Genomic DNA, 20,321 nt, shown 5'->3' on the forward strand with positions numbered 1-20,321 from the left:
AAGAGCTGCTTTATAGTCAGTAATGGATGCGTGGTTTAAGCAATTCCCCCATACGTGGCCGAGATTTCCCCCTCATATCTCTGCTCAGTGGTGTGTAATTGAACAGACATCTTTAGGAGAAAATATTTACTCTCCAAATGGAAATTTGAAAGAATCACTAAGTCCCTGATTATTTCCTTGTCATCATAAAAAAATGAATGTAATTGTTTGCATAGTATTTATCTAGGGATCTTGGGTTTGCAAGATAAAATGGAACTTAGTCCTTGAGATCAAACACCTTCAACTGAATAGGAGATGCTCACGATGTAAGATTTGACATTTTAGAGTTCACATGTGACTGTTCTCTAGAAAAAAAATCTTGATACCTCAGGGTACTTTTTTCCCATAGACATAGGTTGAACGTCAAAAAGTTCTGGCTATGACTTCAGTGAAGTTAATATAATATCACTATTCCCAATATAAGTTTAAAAACTGTAATTTCAAGCAGAATATAATCAGTGAGTATACTTTATATGCAGGACTACTTTGTGAAAGATATCAAGGCATACATTTAGAACTTGGAGAAGTCTGCAGTAAAAGTAGATTCATTTACATTCGTTTACATTCGTTTACATTTAGATGACACATCCTACGTTTTAACAGTACAGTTACCATAATAAGAGGAATATGGACACGAGTAAATAGTTGTACCTCAATAAGCTCGGGGATATTTATTTTGTGCCAATAATTAAGCTGTCTTAAAATAAGAAACCTACAGAGGAAATTAATTTTACTAATGTTCTCAAAAACCGCTCAATAAGATACATACCATGCCATTGTTTAACAATATAATCATTTTGGTAAATTCAGAGAGGTGTTAGCTCACCTTCGAAACAAATTTTAAGTCATCAAAAGTAATAACAACTCTACTTTCCATGTTTTCTTTCTTATAAGTCCTTACCAGATCCGGCCCCATCAATAGTTTTGGACATACAAACACTTTCCTTTCTATTATTGTCACCTCTCCCTTGATTCTTTCAAAACAAAATTGACTGACTCTTGACACTCTTGCACTTGAGCTACACTTTGAACCCTTGCAGACCAGTCTTCAAACCCAATATCAACAATAGCTTGTTCACGTGTGAGGAAGACTGTTACTGATAATCTAAATCCATGTTCTTACCCTCCTTTTTCTTGGATAATAGTTGAGGTTCAGTGGTTCTTTATCTTGATTTTTCTCTCCTATTATCTGATGCTGAAGTCTGTGGTAGGGATTTCAAAGCTAGTGAGCAGTGTAAATGGGGCAGGGCAAAGCCACTCCACTATCGCAGAGCCTAGACCCAAGATTTGCTTTTATAATCTCTTAACTCAGATTATTTATACCATTACTTTTTCTCAGTTCTTTAATTTTCTTTTTGGTAAGGGGAATGTTCCTAGAGAAAATCATGCAAACTTGGTCCATATACATAATGTAATTTTTATTGGGCTCTAACTGCCATTCCAATTACTTTGATTCTTATTAATTTCCTGACAAAATCATCCCCATAATGAGTCTTCCTCATTTTATCAAACCACTAATTCATTACCACTCTCATGTTTCAGAAATGTTAAACTTTATAGATAAAAAAGAGTGATCAAGTCTGAACTCCATGGTTAAATAAAACCATATGGTTATGCAGTTTTCCTTTGCTTTACCTAACTCCAAGGTTAGAATCTGTCCTGTCTCTTCTAAGACCTGGTTCCTTCACAGTCTTCCTCCAGGAGAGATTTTCATTCCCTTACAGGCTACTTCCCTGCTACCTACAAGCCTGAACACATAATTCTCCTTAGGGACAAAGATCCTTATACATGAACTTACTGATGTTGGTTCAACTTGAATTTGAAAACAGGTCCAACATTTACTAGGTATATGGGCCAAAGCAAAGTACTTAACCTTATCAAGTCTCATTTCATTCATCTCCAAATAGGGATAATTTTCCTGGATCATTACAGTTCTGTTTAGAGATAATATTTAGCATAGTGCTCAACTATTGCCAGTCTTAAATAAATAGTAGATAATATTTCTACATATTGTTATCTGATCCTGTTTTGTTTATCAAACTTATTCTTTCCTATTTTTCAGCATCTTGACTAAGTTATCTAGAACCAGCCTCATTTTCTGATAACCAATGTAAATTCTCTCTGAAACTTGTCTTCTGTCTTTGAGTTCTATGTGTGATATTCAGGCTACATGGAATAAGTACTTTTCCATTTACCTTACCATGCGCTATAAGGCATTTGACCTTGTTGAACATAAACTTCCGTCTTGAGACTCTGCTCCTTCTGGTTTCTATGACATTAGATGAGATGTTTTCTCTTTTTCCCCACTCTGAAGTACTACTTTGTCAGTTCTGTTGGCTTCATGTTCTCTCCCCACATGTTATGCATGAACAATTTCTGATAAATGCTGGCCTTTAATCCTCCACACTTTCCTCTTTAGCTTTTCACTCTGTCTTTCTCCCTTCCTTCTTTCTTTTCTCCCTACCTCTCTTGGATACTTCTTTGCATATGGCATCAGTTAACTATAAGCTGATGAGTCCCAAATTTATTTTTCCAACTCCTATTTCTCTTCAAAGTTTCACTCTATTAAAAACAGCAACAACAACACAACAGACTGCTTTCTTTTTATTTGGATTGTGTTTTCATATAAAAACAACATGTTTAAAATCAGGCCTTATACCACATCCACCCCCACGGTATTAACAAAACACATCAATAAATAAACATACCATAAATCAAATCACGAACCAGACTAATTTGATCTCTTTTCTTCTGGTTTCTTTAACTATCATTGAATTTTTCTTAACTCCCACATTTTCTCTGTTTCTTTTGTTTTTCCCCATGAATTCTATTTTTTCATCTAACAGTCACCTATTTGATTCAAATCTGCTGGCATAGTTCATCCGTGTTTTAGGTGTCCCCTTTGCCTTCTATGTACTCACATAAATATCCAAAAATATCACTTTGATCATATCTCTCTGACAAAAAAGTTAATAAGTATTTATTACCTATGAAAAAACAATTCCCCAAATTCTCCATCTAGCATTCAAAAGCCCATCTAACAAAATTCTAACAAATCTTTCTGGTCTCAATGTGCCATTGTGGCACTCTGAGATTTAGTTTTGGAGGAAGGGGGCATGATTAATCAGAGGTAGAGATATAAATAGGACAATTTCAGACTAATTATATAATAATTTTGAGAAAAAAATGCTAATGCCTCATACTGTTAAATGCTTCATTTTTAATAATTGACAAGACCTAATTTAATTTAACAATATGTCAAAATATGCACGGTATTGGTTTACATCTTGCAATAAAGTAACTTTTAATGGCATACCAAAATTTTTCAAATGCTTAAATTAATACATTTTGTGAAAATATTTTTTAGTAATGCCAAATCACAAGCATTCATATTTACATGTTTTTATCTACTGTTTGCTTAAATCAGATCTTTTTGTATAATAGACAATTAAATCGGGCTATGAGGGAGGATTTAATAATACATTTTCATTTTTTTTTAATTCAGCGTTTTCTAATTTCCTTGATGGGCTTTAATTATTATACTATTTCAAATGTTCTAATTATTTTGTGAGCTATTTCTAATAAAAATAATTCATCAAGATTTTGTATTATTTATTTCTTTGTTTGCCCTGACTGCATCAATAATATCTCCAATATATCAACTAACTTGAAAATATATAGAATTGATAAGGTACTGTCAATGTCTTCATACTTCTTCAGGGAAAAAAATTATAAGCCCATGATCCATGATTATCGTTTTAATATATCATTAAGTTTTTTAATCTTTAAAGATATAAACCTCTAGTCACTCACATTTCCTATTGTTCTTATATGTCATGTAGTTTTGGAAGAATTGTTGAAGAATATTTTGGGAATGCTTACAAGCAAATTTGGGGCAACATAACACACTACTATTAAAAGGATATAAGTTATAAACATTAATATTCTTTAGTAAACAATGTTTCTTTTTTTCAATCATTATATACTTACATTATCCTTGGAAACTTTAAGATAGCATACACTGAAAAATCACATTGATTGCCACATTTTGCTTCTCAAACTACTGGTTGCAAACCCATATTACACAGATATTTTCTACATTTAAGCTCTATATTTGAAAAGTTAATCATGAAGCTGAAAATATTGTTAAAGCCAGATTATAAGGGTTTTTGAAGGCCAGGCTGAGAATTTGGGATCTTTCTATCACAGCTGTAACTATTAATTTTCTTGATTAAAATAATTTGATCAAAGCTACAATTTTTGATATGTAATATGAGTACATAGGAGTTAGTGAGGATACTTAACACAGCATGGCAGGCAAATATGCACATGAAAAGATGTTGAACAGCATTAGCCATCAGGGATTTCAAATTAAAACCATGACGAGATATCACTACCCACCTGTCCAAAATGACTAAAAGAAAAATATAGTGAGAACAGCAAATGCTGAGGAGGATGTGGAGAAACTGATCACTCAGACAATCCTGGTGGGACTGTAAAATTTACAGCCACTCTGGAAATCTGTTTGGCAGTTTCTTACAAGATTAAACATAAAATTGCCATATGATGTAGAAATTGTACTCTTGGGTATATATCCCAGGGAAATGAAAACTTAGATTGAAGCAAAAACATGTATATGAATATTCATAGCATGTTTTTTGGTAATAGCAAAAATTGGTATTAACCCAGATGTCCTTCAACAGGTGAATTGTTAAATAACCTGTGGTTCACATGTACCATAGAATACTACTCAACAATAAAAAGAAACAAAATTGATATACATAACAATTTATATGAATCTCCAGGGAATTAAGTCAATTCTAAACTGTCACAGACATATAATTCCATGTATAGAACATTCCTGAAATATCATATTTTTTAATTATATTATGTTAGTCACCATACATTAGTTTTTGTTACCATACATCATTAGTTTTTGATGTAGTGGTCCATGATTCATTGTTTGCCTATCACACCCAGTTCTCCATGCAATACGTGCCCTCCTTAATACCCATCACTGGTCTAACCCATTCTGCCATACTCCTTCCCTCTAAAATACTCAGTTTATTTTCTGTAGTTCATAGTCTCTCATGGTTTGTCTCCTCCTCTGTTTCCCCCCTTCATTTTTCCCTTCCTTCTCCTAATGTCCTCCCTGCTATTCCTTACGTTCCACAAATAAGTGAAACCATATGATAATTGTCTTTCTCTGTTTGATTAATTTCACTTAGCATAATATCCTCCAGTTCCATCCATGTTGATGCAAATGTTGGGTAATCCTTTCTGATGGCTGAGTAACATTCCATCGTATATATGGACCACTTCTTCTTTACCCATTCGTCTATTGAAGGGCATCTCCGCTCCTTCCACGGTTTGGCTATTGTGGACATTGCTGCTATGAACCCTGGGGTTTATATGGCCCTTCTTTTCACTATATCTGTATCTTTGGGGTAAATAACCAGTAGTGAAATTGCTGGGTCATAGGGTAGCTTTTTGAGGAAACTCCACACTGTTTTCCAAAGTGGCTGTACTAACTTGCATTCCCACCAACAGTGTAAGAGGGTTCCCCTTTCTCCACACTCCAACATTTGTTGTTTCTTGCCTTGTCAATTTTTGCCATTCTAACTAGTGTAAAGTGGTATCTCAATGTGAAATATCATATGTTTTGAAATGGATGTTTAGAAATTAGTGGTTGTCAGTGATCAGTTATGGCACAGGAACTATTCCCAAAGGCAGTTGGTATAGTTATAAAAGGGCAGCCTGAGGGATCTTTGTGAGGTTGGCACTATTCAGTATTTTGACTATGATGGTAGGTATACAAATCTATACAACTGACCAAATTGCAACCAACTTAATATACACACATGTCTATATACACACATAAAAAAGAGCAGAAGGAAATGTGAGCAGATTGGTGGATTGCATCAATGTCAGTATCCTGAAGGTGATATTATGCTATAGTTTTGCAAAATGTTACCATTGGGGGAAACCCAGCAAATTGTACAAGAATTTGCTCTGCACTGTTATATAAATTTGCATATAAAACTCCACTTATCTAAAGAAAAATTTCATTTAAAAAACAGAATAACATTATTCTAGCAATTGAGTTATACAGATTTGAGTCAAGTAGATAAGAATTAGATGAAAGGAAGTGATGCATTGGTGAAAAAAATCATAAAAGAAATACAAAGGTGTTTGATAAATCTTGGCAAGTGGGAGTTAAGAAAAATTCAGTGATAGTCTCAAAGTTTCAAGACAATTTATGTTAAAAGAAAGCAGAAAAAAAAGAGTCAACTAGATTGGCTGGATGGTTTCATTCATGCTAGGTTTATTTGCTGGTGCATTTTTATCATTGCTGTTGGGAAAAGGGGTAATATATGGGGTCAATTTTAAACATGTTATTTATATGCATAACAAAATTAAAATAAAGTGGATAATAGGCAGTTATAAAATATAAACTGAAGCTTGAAAGAGAAAGAGCAGTCTGAGATTTTTCCATCCAAATCCTCATTGTAAATAGCCTTTCTAAAATAAAGATTTTATATTCTTGTGCTTACTGTTTGCATTCGGTTTTAGGACTATATGAATGACATAAAAGATAATATCATAATAATTTTATGACCTATGTATAATATAAATTAAAATTTATAAATTTTAAAAATTAAGAAAATCAATAACATCATGCATCGTTATTATGAATTGAGTAACCAATTAGAAAAGTCTTTTTAAAGTCTATGTTCAAGGTAATGATCTTCAGATAATTTTCTTTTTTTTTCTGTCCTAACATACCTGAATGATAAGATAGAATTTTCTTAGTATTGGTGTCTCATTATTCTTAACTGTCATGAACCAAACAAAAATACACACACCACACATTTGACATTTCATACTACTCCTGTATGTTATTTTCTTCAAAACCAAATATTAATAGTGTCAGTTTTTCATCTATAAATAAAAGTAAGCTATTGTTTTCTTCTAATCGTGCTTTTAATGTGTGCTTTAGGACAAGTAATCTAAATATTTTGTTTGATGTTAAAGAGAAAAATGTTTTATGCTATTTTATTTAAAAAATGGCATAAGAAGTGTTTTCCAGAAATATTTCTAGACCCTTCACTCGGAGATACTGCCAGAGATTTTGATTTTTCAAAATGATCAGATTGTTTGCTGGGAGCGCCATTTTCTTGCCAAACTTAATACTTCTGCATGCTCCCTGTAGAATTTTCATAGAAAGACTAAGCCTGATAGCATTGTTCAATAAAACAAGTAAAAGTAAATAGCAATAATTCAATAAAGTATGGCAGCTGTGGGAAAAAAGTCTTTAAAAGCAGGTTTAAACATTTCTTAAGGATCTCCTGATGTTTCATCTCCCAGTAGACTAAATGTGATGAGGGGCAGGGACCGATGCGTTAACCCACTAACCTACCATAATCGCATGACAGATGCTTCCTACCTGAAGGGGTCATGCCTGGGAGAGAGAGAGGAGCAGGAGACTGACAGAATGCCCGGGGAGAGTATTGATCCTCTCTTTTCTGGTAACTATTACAGAGACATGAGTTGACAGTAATTAAAATGACTTACACACTGGGATGGTTTCAAACTCAAATCTTCGACTGAAGACACCATAGCCTGCTGCTGTGCGCGCTCGAATTTGGAAGACATATACTGAAGCTGGTTTCAAGCCCTCTGCAGTTACAGTTGTCTCTTTAGATTTGATAATTGTATAGCTCGTTTCTTGGTCCTTCGGTTACACATGTACATAAAATAAAAAGGTCAACATATGAATTAATAATGACAACAAAACTTAGGATCATAAATCAGAGTATCAGAAACTAATAACCTTGCTATTAATACAAATATAATCTTTTATGAAAAAAAATCTACACATCCTAGGTGTGCTGTCTATATAACCCTAAAAGTATTTCTTAGAACACAAAGATGGTGGGTAACATGTTCTGCAGTCATCCACCATACTTATCTTCGGCACAAATAAATTTGTAAACTTTTAAAATATGATTTGCAGGAGATGAATTATTTTACAGACTCTATTTTAGTATTGGTATTTGTGTGCTTATTTTTCTCATAAATTTTTTATTGGAGCACATCTAACATGCTGCCTGTTCACAGAGAAAGGGGGCAAGGCCTCATATATTGCCAGGTAAAACTTATGCTTTATACCTTTGGTGAGTTTGATTTCTAATTATATTTAGGGCTCGGGAAAAGGAATGAGGACTTCCCTGGAGAATTTTAATTTCAATTCATTAAGTCTAAACAGGGATTACTAAAGAAAAACTAAAGAAACATATTTTATTTCTTTTTAAAAAACTTTCTATTTTTTCACATTTATGTGTTTGAGCTGGGCAAGTAGTGAATGGAGATGGAGTGAAAAAAATATCACTGTAAAGATAGGTTTGGAAACTGTTCCTATTTTGACTGCTACCAAAGTCTAGACTTCACTATACATAACTTCTTACCTCTGAGGTTACCACACTGAATCTTAGACCTACACATTGTATCTTAAACCTACAAAGATCTAAACACACGAAGTCCCTGTTTTGAACTTTCTCCTCCCTTGTATTTTTCTGTGTGAATTCTTGACTACACTTGTATTTTCCTTAAGGTGTTTCCACAATTACTGCATTTCTGATAGATATTACAGGATGAATTAATGAATGGTTTTTAGGAATTGGTCTTTACTTACAGTATCTTGATTGATGACTGTAAACCATCATTTTCTAGATCATTTCAAAAAATTTTACTTTACTAATGAAAACATGTATTGAGGGTGTTTTTTAAAGATCTAATGGGAATAACATGTAAAGGATTCGTTTTTCTGAAATGAGGAAAAAATTTGGAAACAAAAATAACAATATAACAATAACAATAGCAGCATACCATGCTGTGACTTTAGCGTGGACACAGAAGCATGTGCTATAATACAATAGGTCCATTTTCACTTTTATCCTCAGTTTTCTTATCTGTAAAGTTGGGATAGAAATTGGTGCCTGGATATCCTCACAGAAATGTTGTAAGAATGATAAAGGTAATGTATGTGAAAACACTTAATAAACTAGAAACTATATGGTTTGTCATAATTATTATTTAAATTTTTTCTACTTTAACACATCAACATCAATTGCTAATCATGTTCTATTCTATCACCAGTACAATCTAAAATATACAACCTATCAAACATTTTTTTAAAAGCAGTTTTACCATTCCTCATTTAATACAGTCAAACGTATAGAATTATCTTAGGGTTAAGTTCACCCAAATTTCTATCTACATAGGTATGTTCTAATTTTTAATGCAAATAGGTTTTTTGATTCACTCTACACAAACAACTATTTTTTAAATTTTTTTAATGCACAAATTAATTTAAGTGCCAAATCTTTAGAGTGTTTAGGAAATATTATTAGAGCTTTGCAAAGGATTTAAAGTAGGTCATTAAATCCTATTAAATTGTACCTAGTAATGTCAGTCATTTTCTTCATTCGCAAACATTTACTGACTTTCTCCTATATACTCTACTACCCCTTCTATATACTAGGAATAAAGCAGTAAAAAAAAAAAAAGCAGACAATTTCTTGATGTGTTCCTTTAAAGGAGGTAAATAGCTTCTATAAACTATTATAGTTACTGATGTTCTGTGGCTGCTCAAGCTTAAGACTGAATAGGCAAGACTTTCTCAATAATATGATACTTTTTGCTTTGGCTATGACTGAAGCAGTAATTTCAGTAAGAAATGATAAAATATCTGTTTTCATTATTTGAATTTTGTTTAAAGAGAAGTTGGTGTAAAAATCTAGACAAAACTAAAGATTCTGGTATTTTTGATAGAATTATGATTTTTACCTAAAATATTAACATTTATAATGTAGAGTAAGAGGTTTTTGGTTTATTTGTTTTATAAAAGAGCACAGGAATATCAAGGTTAGAATTTAAGCCATGCTATTGTCTAAGGAAGTGTGCAAATGTGGATACACAACTCAACCTCAGTTTTTTCTTCTTTAAAATGGGATAAAATTATTATCAAGAGCATTGTGAGCAATAGAGATGGAGGTATACATAGCACCCAGCACAACCTCCACAACATAACCAGTTCTAGGTAAATTTGACTTGAGTCTGTAGCATGATGGCAAATTTAATAAAAAGGAAAAAAAATTAAAAAGTTTGTTGTAAACTAACTACTGAAGTCATGATTACTATGTTTTATAAAATATTAGAAGTTGACACTTTTGCCAGGTGGGGTGGCAGGGAAAGACAAGGAAACTGGCATGCTGCGCCTTGAAATAATGCGTGGTCTAATATCACTTGCACAAAATTACACAACATTTGATTTATACACTAACATGTATGTCTACGTGGTTCCTTATCTGAGTTCTAATTTTACATTGTCTCTCTGGGTCAATTAAAATCTATAGTATCAGAGGGACTCACCAAAGCCTATATCAAAGGGATGGAAAACCGCAAATACACATTTTGAATTACCTAAGTATCTTTCAAAATTTGCTTCTGTTCCACTCTTTTCAGTCACGGTCATATTATAATTTCCTTTTTTATCACAAACCCTGTATATACGTCTTCAACACCCGCGACCACCGGGCTGCCAGATCCTGGTCAGGGCAATGGCTTTTGCTGCCTTCATGCTCCCGCTGAGCAAATGAGCTACATTCCCCAGCTGCTTAGCAAACACTGTTCACATGCAGCGAGGGGAGGGCCTCAGCAGAAGGAGCCAGCTGGCAAACACCCTGCCAAGGGGCAGCTTCCCTTTGCCTCTGCCTTTAATTAAGAGATGGCAATGGGCCCATCACCATGCAGGAGCAGAGAGGCCCAATGACCTCTATTAGAGCAGGGCAATGGCAGGCAGTAATGCCAGCTGGCAAATGCAGGCGCCTTGGAAAGCTCTGCCACCTGTGTCTGGCCAAGAGCCATCCAATAAAATGGTGGTGTCATTCTGAAGGCTCAAAATGAACTCTGGAAACCTATCAGGATCCCCACCTCAATACATGCTATAAAAGCTCATTATCTTTTTCTTCTTCTTTTTTTTTTTTTTCTGAAAGTGTTTTTTAAAAAAAAAACTTTCATGTATTTTATTGGTATGCTCAATAATTTTGCTTGGCAAAAAGTTCTGGAAGTTAATATTTTCATTGTAAAAAGGAAAATACTGACCAAGAGAAGTTAATAATTTCCTCCAAATAATATATAAAGGTTTTGCTGCTTTTAATGAGGGTAAGTGGACAACTTGTTACTCATTTATTGAGACTATATATAGAAACATTTTCCTAAGTTATTTTTTCTTATGTTGAGTTATGCAGATAATAGAATGTATTAACACAGCATTAAATGTAAGATATTAAATATAAAACTAAATTTTTATGAATTAAGTATAATTTTAAAAATTGAACTATAAAGAAAATAATTCTACAACATGGATAAAATTCATTAGAAGGAATATTAAGAGAAAAGGATTTTGCCTACCACTTATTGAAAAACTCTTTGTTTAACAGAAGTAGCAACTTAAAGGAAAAAAATGAAAAAACCTTGTTTTTATTGAGTGTTATGCATATCAGACTCATGCACATGCTGGTAATAGTAAAAACAATGAAAGATTACTCATAAGGGAAAAAAATAAGATAATTTCATTAGAAACAAAAAAAGAAAACCAGACATTGGTCCAGCTAGTTGCTTCAGGGGAAGAAAAATCATACAGAAAAATAATGACTTGTCAAATTTTAGTTTTCTTGCTGTTGAACTTTATTTCATCTACAATGTATATTCAAATATAGAGTTTTGGTGAATAGCTTTTTAAAATTTTTTAAATACTCCCTTTTTAAAACTTATATCCTTTTAAAGTAGGCTCAGTGCCCTATTTGGGGCTCAAACTCACAACCCCAAGATCAAGAGTTGTGTGTTCCACTGACTGAGCCAGCCAGCACCCTGGTGCATCATTATTTTTAAAGGTCATTATGCATTTCAACTTTTTTTGAAATCAACTTCAATTACAATAAAAATCTGAAACTCAGAATACTTACAGAAAATCAGTCTATGCTATATATGTATATATATATCCAGCTTCTCATTAGTATATAGTAATAAAATTTACCAAAAAAATGAATAAGGATTGTAAACCTTAATTTAACAAATTATTTTTAGATATAGCATGTGTTTAGATTGCAGCCCTCTAAAATTTAAAATGCAGTTTGGATACTACTCCCAGAGAAACAAGAATCAGTGAAGAATATTAATGACACAACATTTTACTTGATTTGTCTTATTTTTTATAATAAGTACTGAAAACCATATCCCAATATAGTTTTTTTTTTCAAAGATTTTATTTTTAAGTAATCTCTACACTCAATGTAGGTCTTGAACTCATAACCTCCGAGATCAAGAATTGCATGCTCCTCTGACTAAGCCTGCCAGGTGCCCCTATACCAACATAGTTTTGTCTCATACGTATTCTCTTAGGACATTCTTGGTGAATAATGTATTTGATAATATATTTTTTTTATGAAATAGAAATATCTTCATTTCTGTTCCCTAATGATCCAATAGTTATTTGTAATGCTATCAGCAAGTCATTCCTAGGAGGATAACAAAGTAATCCCTCAAAAATTATAATCTGCTATTTATTAATCTATTTATAAAATCAATATAAGAACATTGTAGAAGTATTCAAAACCTAGAAAGGATATGTAGACATCCCCATTTTCCCCTTGCCCCCCAACTACTGTTTTATTCTCTATCATTATTGTTAAATCAATGAATAAAAGAAACAATTTACAGAGGTAATTGTTAAATCAATGGATAAAAGAAATAATTTTTAAAAAAATCTCTATAATGCTATGCATTAAATTAATGTATTTCAATGTATTTACCTACACTCTTTCATCTATGCATATACACAAAATGCTGAATTTTTAAATAACTTTCATTAATAGAATATAAGTATTTTTCCTGATATATTTGCATTAGTACAAGGAGAACCATTTATTCTCTCTCTCTCTCTCTCTCTCTCTCTCTCTTTTCCAATGTCCTAGCATGGACAATTTCTCTAGGATTGCAAAGTAAGTTTTTAACTTCTTCCTATCCTCTTCACTATTCCTTCTAAGAGAAAGGGTGATGGCTCCATGAGTTTAGGGAAAGCAGTTGAATACATGTGGCTGAGTCCTTTCTTTTTCTTTTGAGATCTGCTTCTCTGCATATGTTTGTAATCTTTTCTGCTCCTACTTTCATAGGGTACATACTCTTGAGTCAGAGTTTCCTACCCACCAGTGAGAGTCTGGTTTGAGCCCGCTTCTATCTTTATCTCCTTTACTAGAAGTTAGGTTGTTCTAAGTTTTGTATGCCATGCAGATCCAGACTGTATAAAAATCAAAGTAAAATGGGGGTGGGTGGTAGAGGAAGACCCATTGTGACTACATATCTAAGCTATATATTATAGTTTCACTTTAGAAACTTAAGCTCACCTTTATTTTCCATCTGTATTATTTCTTTATAAATAGTTTACTTGGTTGTGAATTCAGAAAAGAGGAAGAAAAAGAATTATTGCCTTTTGCCCTCAACAACTATTATGGCAAAACATGCAAGAGTCGGCCTAAGAGACAACTCAGGGAAGAAGAAATTGAGAAAAGGTAGGAAACGTGAGGCATACATTTCTGATTTTATGCCCTCAAATTTTAAAATACAGTTTATAATACAGTATTGGGTTTTTGCTATGAATTTTAAAAATTATGCTTTATATTTACATCATATCTACCCATACCTCCTTAAGAGCATAGGTATTATGCAGGGTTAATGACTATAAATATATGTGTTTTTTCTTATAGTACACTGCAGTCAGTACTGAGGGTCAAGAACTTAAGTGTTTACAACACTTTCAAAATGTCCTATGACTTCATCTTTTAATGCTGTGAAACCTAGTGAAGCTGATGTTAGACTATATGGCAGTAGTCAGGCAGCATAAACTATTTGGCAGCAGCAGAACACAAATAGAGTGCTCCCTATACATTTCTAGCCTCCATAATCATGACTGCAGAATCAATTGTCATTGATTTACACGTAAAATTGCAACATGCTTTTCTAAAAATTGGATAATTGCAGTTGCTAAAATGAAAAAAAGAAGCAGCAGCAGAAGAAAGGACATTCTTTATTCATTACTCTCACCTTTTCAAAATATTTGATTTCATACTCCAGGATGATTCCATTCGGACGATCTGGCTCTTGCCAAGATAAAGAGATGCTGTTTTTTGCAATCTTCCCCTTTTTCACATTGGTGACTGGAGAAGGAGCTGCAAAATAGTGTAAATGAAGAGTAGCATGATTAACAGAGCCCTGAAATTACAATGAGATATAATGTAGTATAATTACTACATTAACAATTTAGCAAGAACTACATTAAAAATTAAATTTTCTTTTAACCTGAAAATAATTTTACTTTCTCTATATAATAAAAAATTCTACAGATTGTAAACTGTTTTACAAATATAAATCAGGTATCTTGAGAATTTACTTAAAACTATAGTCACATAGAATTTTAAGTATACATTTTCTCTATAAAGTTTAGAAACATAAATGTACTATCTTACTTTTCTTATAGAATAAAGACATTCCTGATGACCTTATATATCTTCCATGTTTCTAAAGTTATTGACATTGTATAATATATATCCCATTATGCTAGTACACATGATTATCTATATTACCATATTTTCACAACACTAAGGCTCTTTTAATGCTTTTTAATCATGTGGGTCCTATAATCATTAATAAAATCATCAGTTGAATATAGTGGGGGTTGCCTTCAAAAATATGTTATTAAACTTGTGGTATTTCTTGAAAACAATAGCAGATAAAATAAACATTTTCTTAATCTGAAAGTTTTTCGTCTAAGATAAGGAACAAGAAAAGGATGTCCACTCCCACAACTTTTATTAAATGTAGTATTAGAAATCCTAGCCACAGCAATAGCCAAGAAAAAGAAATAGAAGTCATCCAAATTGGAAAAATGTAAAAGTGTCACTATTTACAGATAACATGATACTAAACACAGAAAAAGCTGAAGACTACCAAAAAAGCTACCAAAATTAATAAATTATTTTAGTCAAGTGCAGGATACAAAATTAATATACAGAAATCTGTTGTGTTTCTATACACTAGTAATGAACTAACAGAAAGAGAAATTAAGAGAACAATCACATTTATAAATACATTGAAAAGGATAAATACCTAGGAATGAATTTAACCAAAGAGGTGAAAGACCTGTATCCTGAAAACTGTAAGATACTGAAGAAAGAAATTAAAGACAACACAAATAAATGGAAAGATATGTTATGCTCATGGGTTGGAGGAATTAATATTTTTTAAACATCCATACCACCCAAAGCAATCTACAGATTCAATGTAATCCCTACCAAAATACCAATGGCATTTTTTATAGAGCTATAACAAATAATCCTAAAGTGTGTACAGAATCACAAAAGACCCCAAATAGCCAAAGCAGTTTTGAAAAAGAATAACAGAGCTGGGAGTATCACACTACTTGATTTCAAACTATACTACTAGGCTATAGTGATCAAAACAATATGATACTGGAAGAAAAACAGACACATAGATCTATGGAATGGAATAGAATAGAAAGTCCAGATGTAAATCCACACAAATATGGCCAATTAATTTATAACAAATGAAGGAAGAACATACAATGGGGAAAGAACAGACTTTTCAATAAATAATGTCCAGAAAATTAGACATGTGAAAGGATAAACTGGACCATTATCTTACGCTATACACAAAAATCAATTAAAAATGAATCAAAGACTTGAATAAAAGATTTGAAACATAAAACTCCTAGAAGGAAAATAGGCAGTAATCTCTTTGATGCTGTTCTTAGTGATATTTTTTTAGATACGTCTTCTCTGGCATAAGCAACAAAAGCAAAAAGGTAAAAAGAAAAAAAAAATGGGACTGCATCAAATTAACCTTTGCACAGTAAAAGAAATCATTTGCAAAATGAGAAGTCAACTCATTGAATAAGAGAAGATATTGTAAGCCATATATCTCATAAGAGGTTGATATCCAAAATATTCATACAACTCAATAACAACAACAAAAGAAAACATAACCTGATTTTTAAAAAATGGGCAGAGGATCTAAATAAACATTTTTCCAAAGAAAACAGATAAATAGTCAACAGGCATATGAAAAGATGCTCAACATCACCAATCATCAGAGAAATGCAAATCAAAACCACAATGAGACACCACCTCACACCTGTCACAATGACTATTATCAAAAAGACAAGAAATAACAAGTCTTGATAAGGATGTGAAAAAAAGGGAACCCCTGTGCACTGTTGGTGGATCAATTGGCCCAGCTGCTCTGAAAACAAAATGGATATTCCTCAAAAAATTAAAAATAGAACTATTATAAGATCTAGCAATTCCTCTTCTGGGTATCTTTCCAAAAAAAAAGAAAACACTAATTTGAAAAGATGCATGCACATCTGTGTTCATTGCAGCATTATTTACAATAGCCAAGACATGGAAGCAACCAAAGTGTCCATCAATAGATGAATAGATATAAAAGATGTTGTATATACTTATGTGATATATATGGTATATATCTGTGTACACACACACACACACACACACACACACACCAGAATATTACTCAGCTATAAAAAATGAAATCTTGTGACAATATGGATCAATCAAGTAAGTAATATACTAAGTGATTTGTCACTTGTCATTTGTGAAAATGTGGATGGACCTAAAAGGTAGTATACTAAGTGAAATAAGTCTGACAGAGAAAGACAAATACTATATGATTTCACTTATTTGTGGAGCTGAAAAAAAAAAACAAAACAAACTAACAAACAAAACAGAAACGGACTCACAAACACTGAAAATAAACTAGTTGTTGCCAGAGAGCTAGGAGAAGGAGAGACGTGTGAAATAGGAGAAGGGGTTTAAGAGGTATCAACTTTCAGTTAAAAAATAAATAAGTTATGGGGATGTAAAGTACAGCATAGGGCATAGAATCAATAATATTTCAATAATTTCATATGTTGACAGATGATAATTTGACCTATGGTGGTGATCAGTTTTTTAAATTTTTTGTATTCTGCTATGTTAGTCACCATACAGTACATCATTTGTTTTTGATGTAGTGTTCCATGATGCATTGTTTGCATATAACACCCAGTGCTCCGCGCAATGCATGCCCTCCTTAATACCCATCACCAGGCTAACCCATCCCCCCAACCCCCTCCCCTCTAAAACTCTCAGTTTGTTTCCCAGAGTCCACAGTCTCTCATGGTTCCTCTCACCCTTTGATTTCCCCCCTTCATTTTGTAATGTATAAAATATATTGACTCGCTATCTTGTGCACCTGAAACTAATATAATATTGTATATGCAGTTATAGTTTAAAAAAAGAAACATTTTCCTTCATTTCCATCTCCCCCAAATATTTTATTAGAAGTTACAAATACTTATGATGTTCATTGCTATCTGTCAGTGCCTATTGAATACTTTTCTGATGAAAATAGAAAAAAAAATCTATGCTATTTTAATGTGTCTGGATTCCAAACATATGGATATTTGATTCAACATCCATTTTGTCAATCTGTAGAGATCTGTATAGATTCTGGGCTTGACAACACAAATATGTATTGACTACTATTTTTCTTGATGTAGATGATCTTTATTTTTGCAATTTTTAGTTTTGATTAAGAGAGACCATCATGGACTAATGGATGCTGTGTGTGTGTGTGTGTGTGTGTGTGTGTGTGTACGGAGAGAAAGAAGTCATGTACATTACATAATATGTATATGTATAATGCACATATAATAAGGTAGAAAAGATGCCACTATAGTGAATAGTGTATAATTAGTTAATAGTGTATAGCCCTATCTGAACAGTATTAAACATGTGGTGAGATTAAATTATATATATATTAAATACATGTAATTTATATATTATATGTACAATGTATATGTAATATATTATGTAACATTTTATATATATAATTTATTAACTCAGGAGTAGAAGACAAATCCAGAATTGCATACAAGGATCAACATCATCTGGCACTCTGCATCTTTTCTTCTTCACCTATTGCTAGCTGTGCCCCAGCTTTCTGTTCTTAGGGTCCTTCAGACACACTTTGGCCAAAGACCTTGGTATAAGCATTCTATCATTCAGAGGTGCTTCTCACCCTGACTTCTCTCTCCCTCTCCTGTGGTTTTCACACTGAGACCTTTCTTGTCCACTCTATGACTGAAGTAACCAATTCCGACCCTTACCTCTCCTCACCATGCCCTCTGCTCTTTGGTGGTTTTATTTTTCTCCTTAGCTCTTGCCCTTGCGCTACCTGATATACATATCTGGATGTAGATTTGCTTTCTTCAATCCTCTCAAGTAGAATGTAATTTTTATGAGGACAGAGATATTGTTTCTTTTATTCACTGCTGAATTCCTGGATCTGGAACAATGCCTGGGACAGACGAGGGTCCAATAAATATGTATGGAATGAAGGACTGGTAAAAATCAAAGTAATAAATACAAAACTTTTTAAAAAGTTTGCTTTAAACCTTTTAAAATAAAAATTATTTTATTATGTGAACAAAATTAACTATGAAACTCAAGAGTGAAGTCTGTCTTTCAATAAAATTAAAATAAATAGAAACACATACGACCTGTAAGAGAGAAAAATTAGCTGTCTAGTGTTTTATATACCCATAATAGGGTGATAATGATTTTGGTACTTCAATGTGTACTTTTATTCTTTCAGTCACAGAGCTTTGTGATACTCAGGTTCTGAGGATTCATATTTTCAGCTTTATCTTGTTTTCTTAAACATGTCCAGTTCCTCAGAATTTTCTGCAGTACTACAGAACACACAGTGTGCATATAAAACCAATTGTCTAAAAGTATTTGAAATTGCATTTTGTTTACTTCCATGGAAGTTGTAATTGACTGGTAGTTCTTACAGCATATTTTGATATAGGTTCAAAGTCCCTATTGATTTCCTGTTTAGGGAAAAGTCATGCCATATTTACCGCTACGGACACAGCATTGAGAAGACATGGAAACAAGAAAGAGCAAGCTATGGGCCCCATGTTTCATAGAGTATTTGTAGCAAAGTAGCAAATATACTCAAGTAGAAACAGTAACAAGTTGATGGTAACATCACTTTTCTATTCCTAAATTGAATTTAACATGTATGCTCCATGAAGGTAGGCATTAATTTGGTTTAGTTCACTACTATAAAAAAATTACCAGAAAATTACTTGGCATCTAGAAATTTAAGAAATATTTGCTGAGTGGATGCATGCATGTATGAATGGGAAATACATACATCATGTATCATTCAAAACTGCGTTTGTCTCATCTTAAGTGCAAATAGTAGGATCTTATTTGGGGATTCGTGTTTTATCTTAAAACATAATTGAGGCACCTGGGTGGCTCAGTCACTTAAGTGTCTGCCTTTGGCTCAGGTCATGATCCTGATCCTGGGGTCCTGGGATTGAGCCCCATGTTGGGCTCCCTGCTCAGCAGGGAGTCTGCTTCTCCCTCTGCCTCTGGCCCTCCCCCACACTGGTGCACATGCTGTCTCTCTCTCTCAAATAAATAAATAAAATCTTTAAAAAACCTTAATTCTTTAATAAAATAGTTGACCATTTCAAAGTGAAGCTATCAAATAAATATTAACCTAGGTATAACCAGCTTGAAGTGGAATGCTTCGTTTTTTACTCATATTTATCAAAGTTAAACAGAATGTGTCGCTTTCAAAACTACTTGATTTTAAAAAAACACCATTGTTTTCCAAATTCAATTATCTTAGAGGCTAAACAGTATTCTTTACATCTTGGTCAGAATGGGGAGAGAAGACCATACTCAGTTTAGAACAGTTCAGGAATAAAGTTCAGTAATAAATTCCTCTGTGACAAGACCATCGCTGCCTCATTTGGGGAAAACTGATGAAAGTGGGGACACTGACAGCTCCTGGGGGCATAACGATGATGCACAAATTGTGAATGGCAGTGCTTTACTTTTGTCAAGTATTTTACAGATATTATGCACATTGAAACAACTGTAACCAGATTTGTCAGCATCAAGGGCATGTTTAATTTATCTTAGTCATCTTCCCCACTGATAGCTTTTGCTCTACCCACTGAACCTTTTATTAAGTGAGCCAGAAACAAAATGAGAATGATGACTTACAGCATTTCTGCTTGTGAAATTTTGTTGCCATAGGGTAGGAAGCACAAAAATACTAAA

At 33.0% G+C, this 20,321-nt stretch overlaps 1 protein-coding gene across 5 annotated transcripts in view; it reads right to left on the reverse strand.

Annotated features, from left to right (window-relative positions):
* Positions 1-20,321, reverse strand: part of EPHA5 (EPH receptor A5) — a 336,182-nt gene that overhangs the window by 79,640 nt on the left and 236,221 nt on the right. For all 5 annotated transcript variants that reach the window (XM_057309796.1, XM_057309795.1, XM_026508978.4 and 2 more), the window contains 2 exons: positions 14,203-14,327; positions 7,615-7,774 (listed from right to left, as the gene is read on the reverse strand). In XM_057309796.1, coding sequence (XP_057165779.1) covers positions 7,615-7,774; positions 14,203-14,327 — 285 coding nt within the window. The remainder of the gene's footprint in view (positions 1-7,614; positions 7,775-14,202; positions 14,328-20,321) is intronic.

The sequence above is a fragment of the Ursus arctos genome, unplaced genomic scaffold, assembly GCF_023065955.2.
Source record: "Ursus arctos isolate Adak ecotype North America unplaced genomic scaffold, UrsArc2.0 scaffold_9, whole genome shotgun sequence".
Classification (NCBI taxonomy): Eukaryota; Metazoa; Chordata; class Mammalia; order Carnivora; family Ursidae; genus Ursus; species Ursus arctos.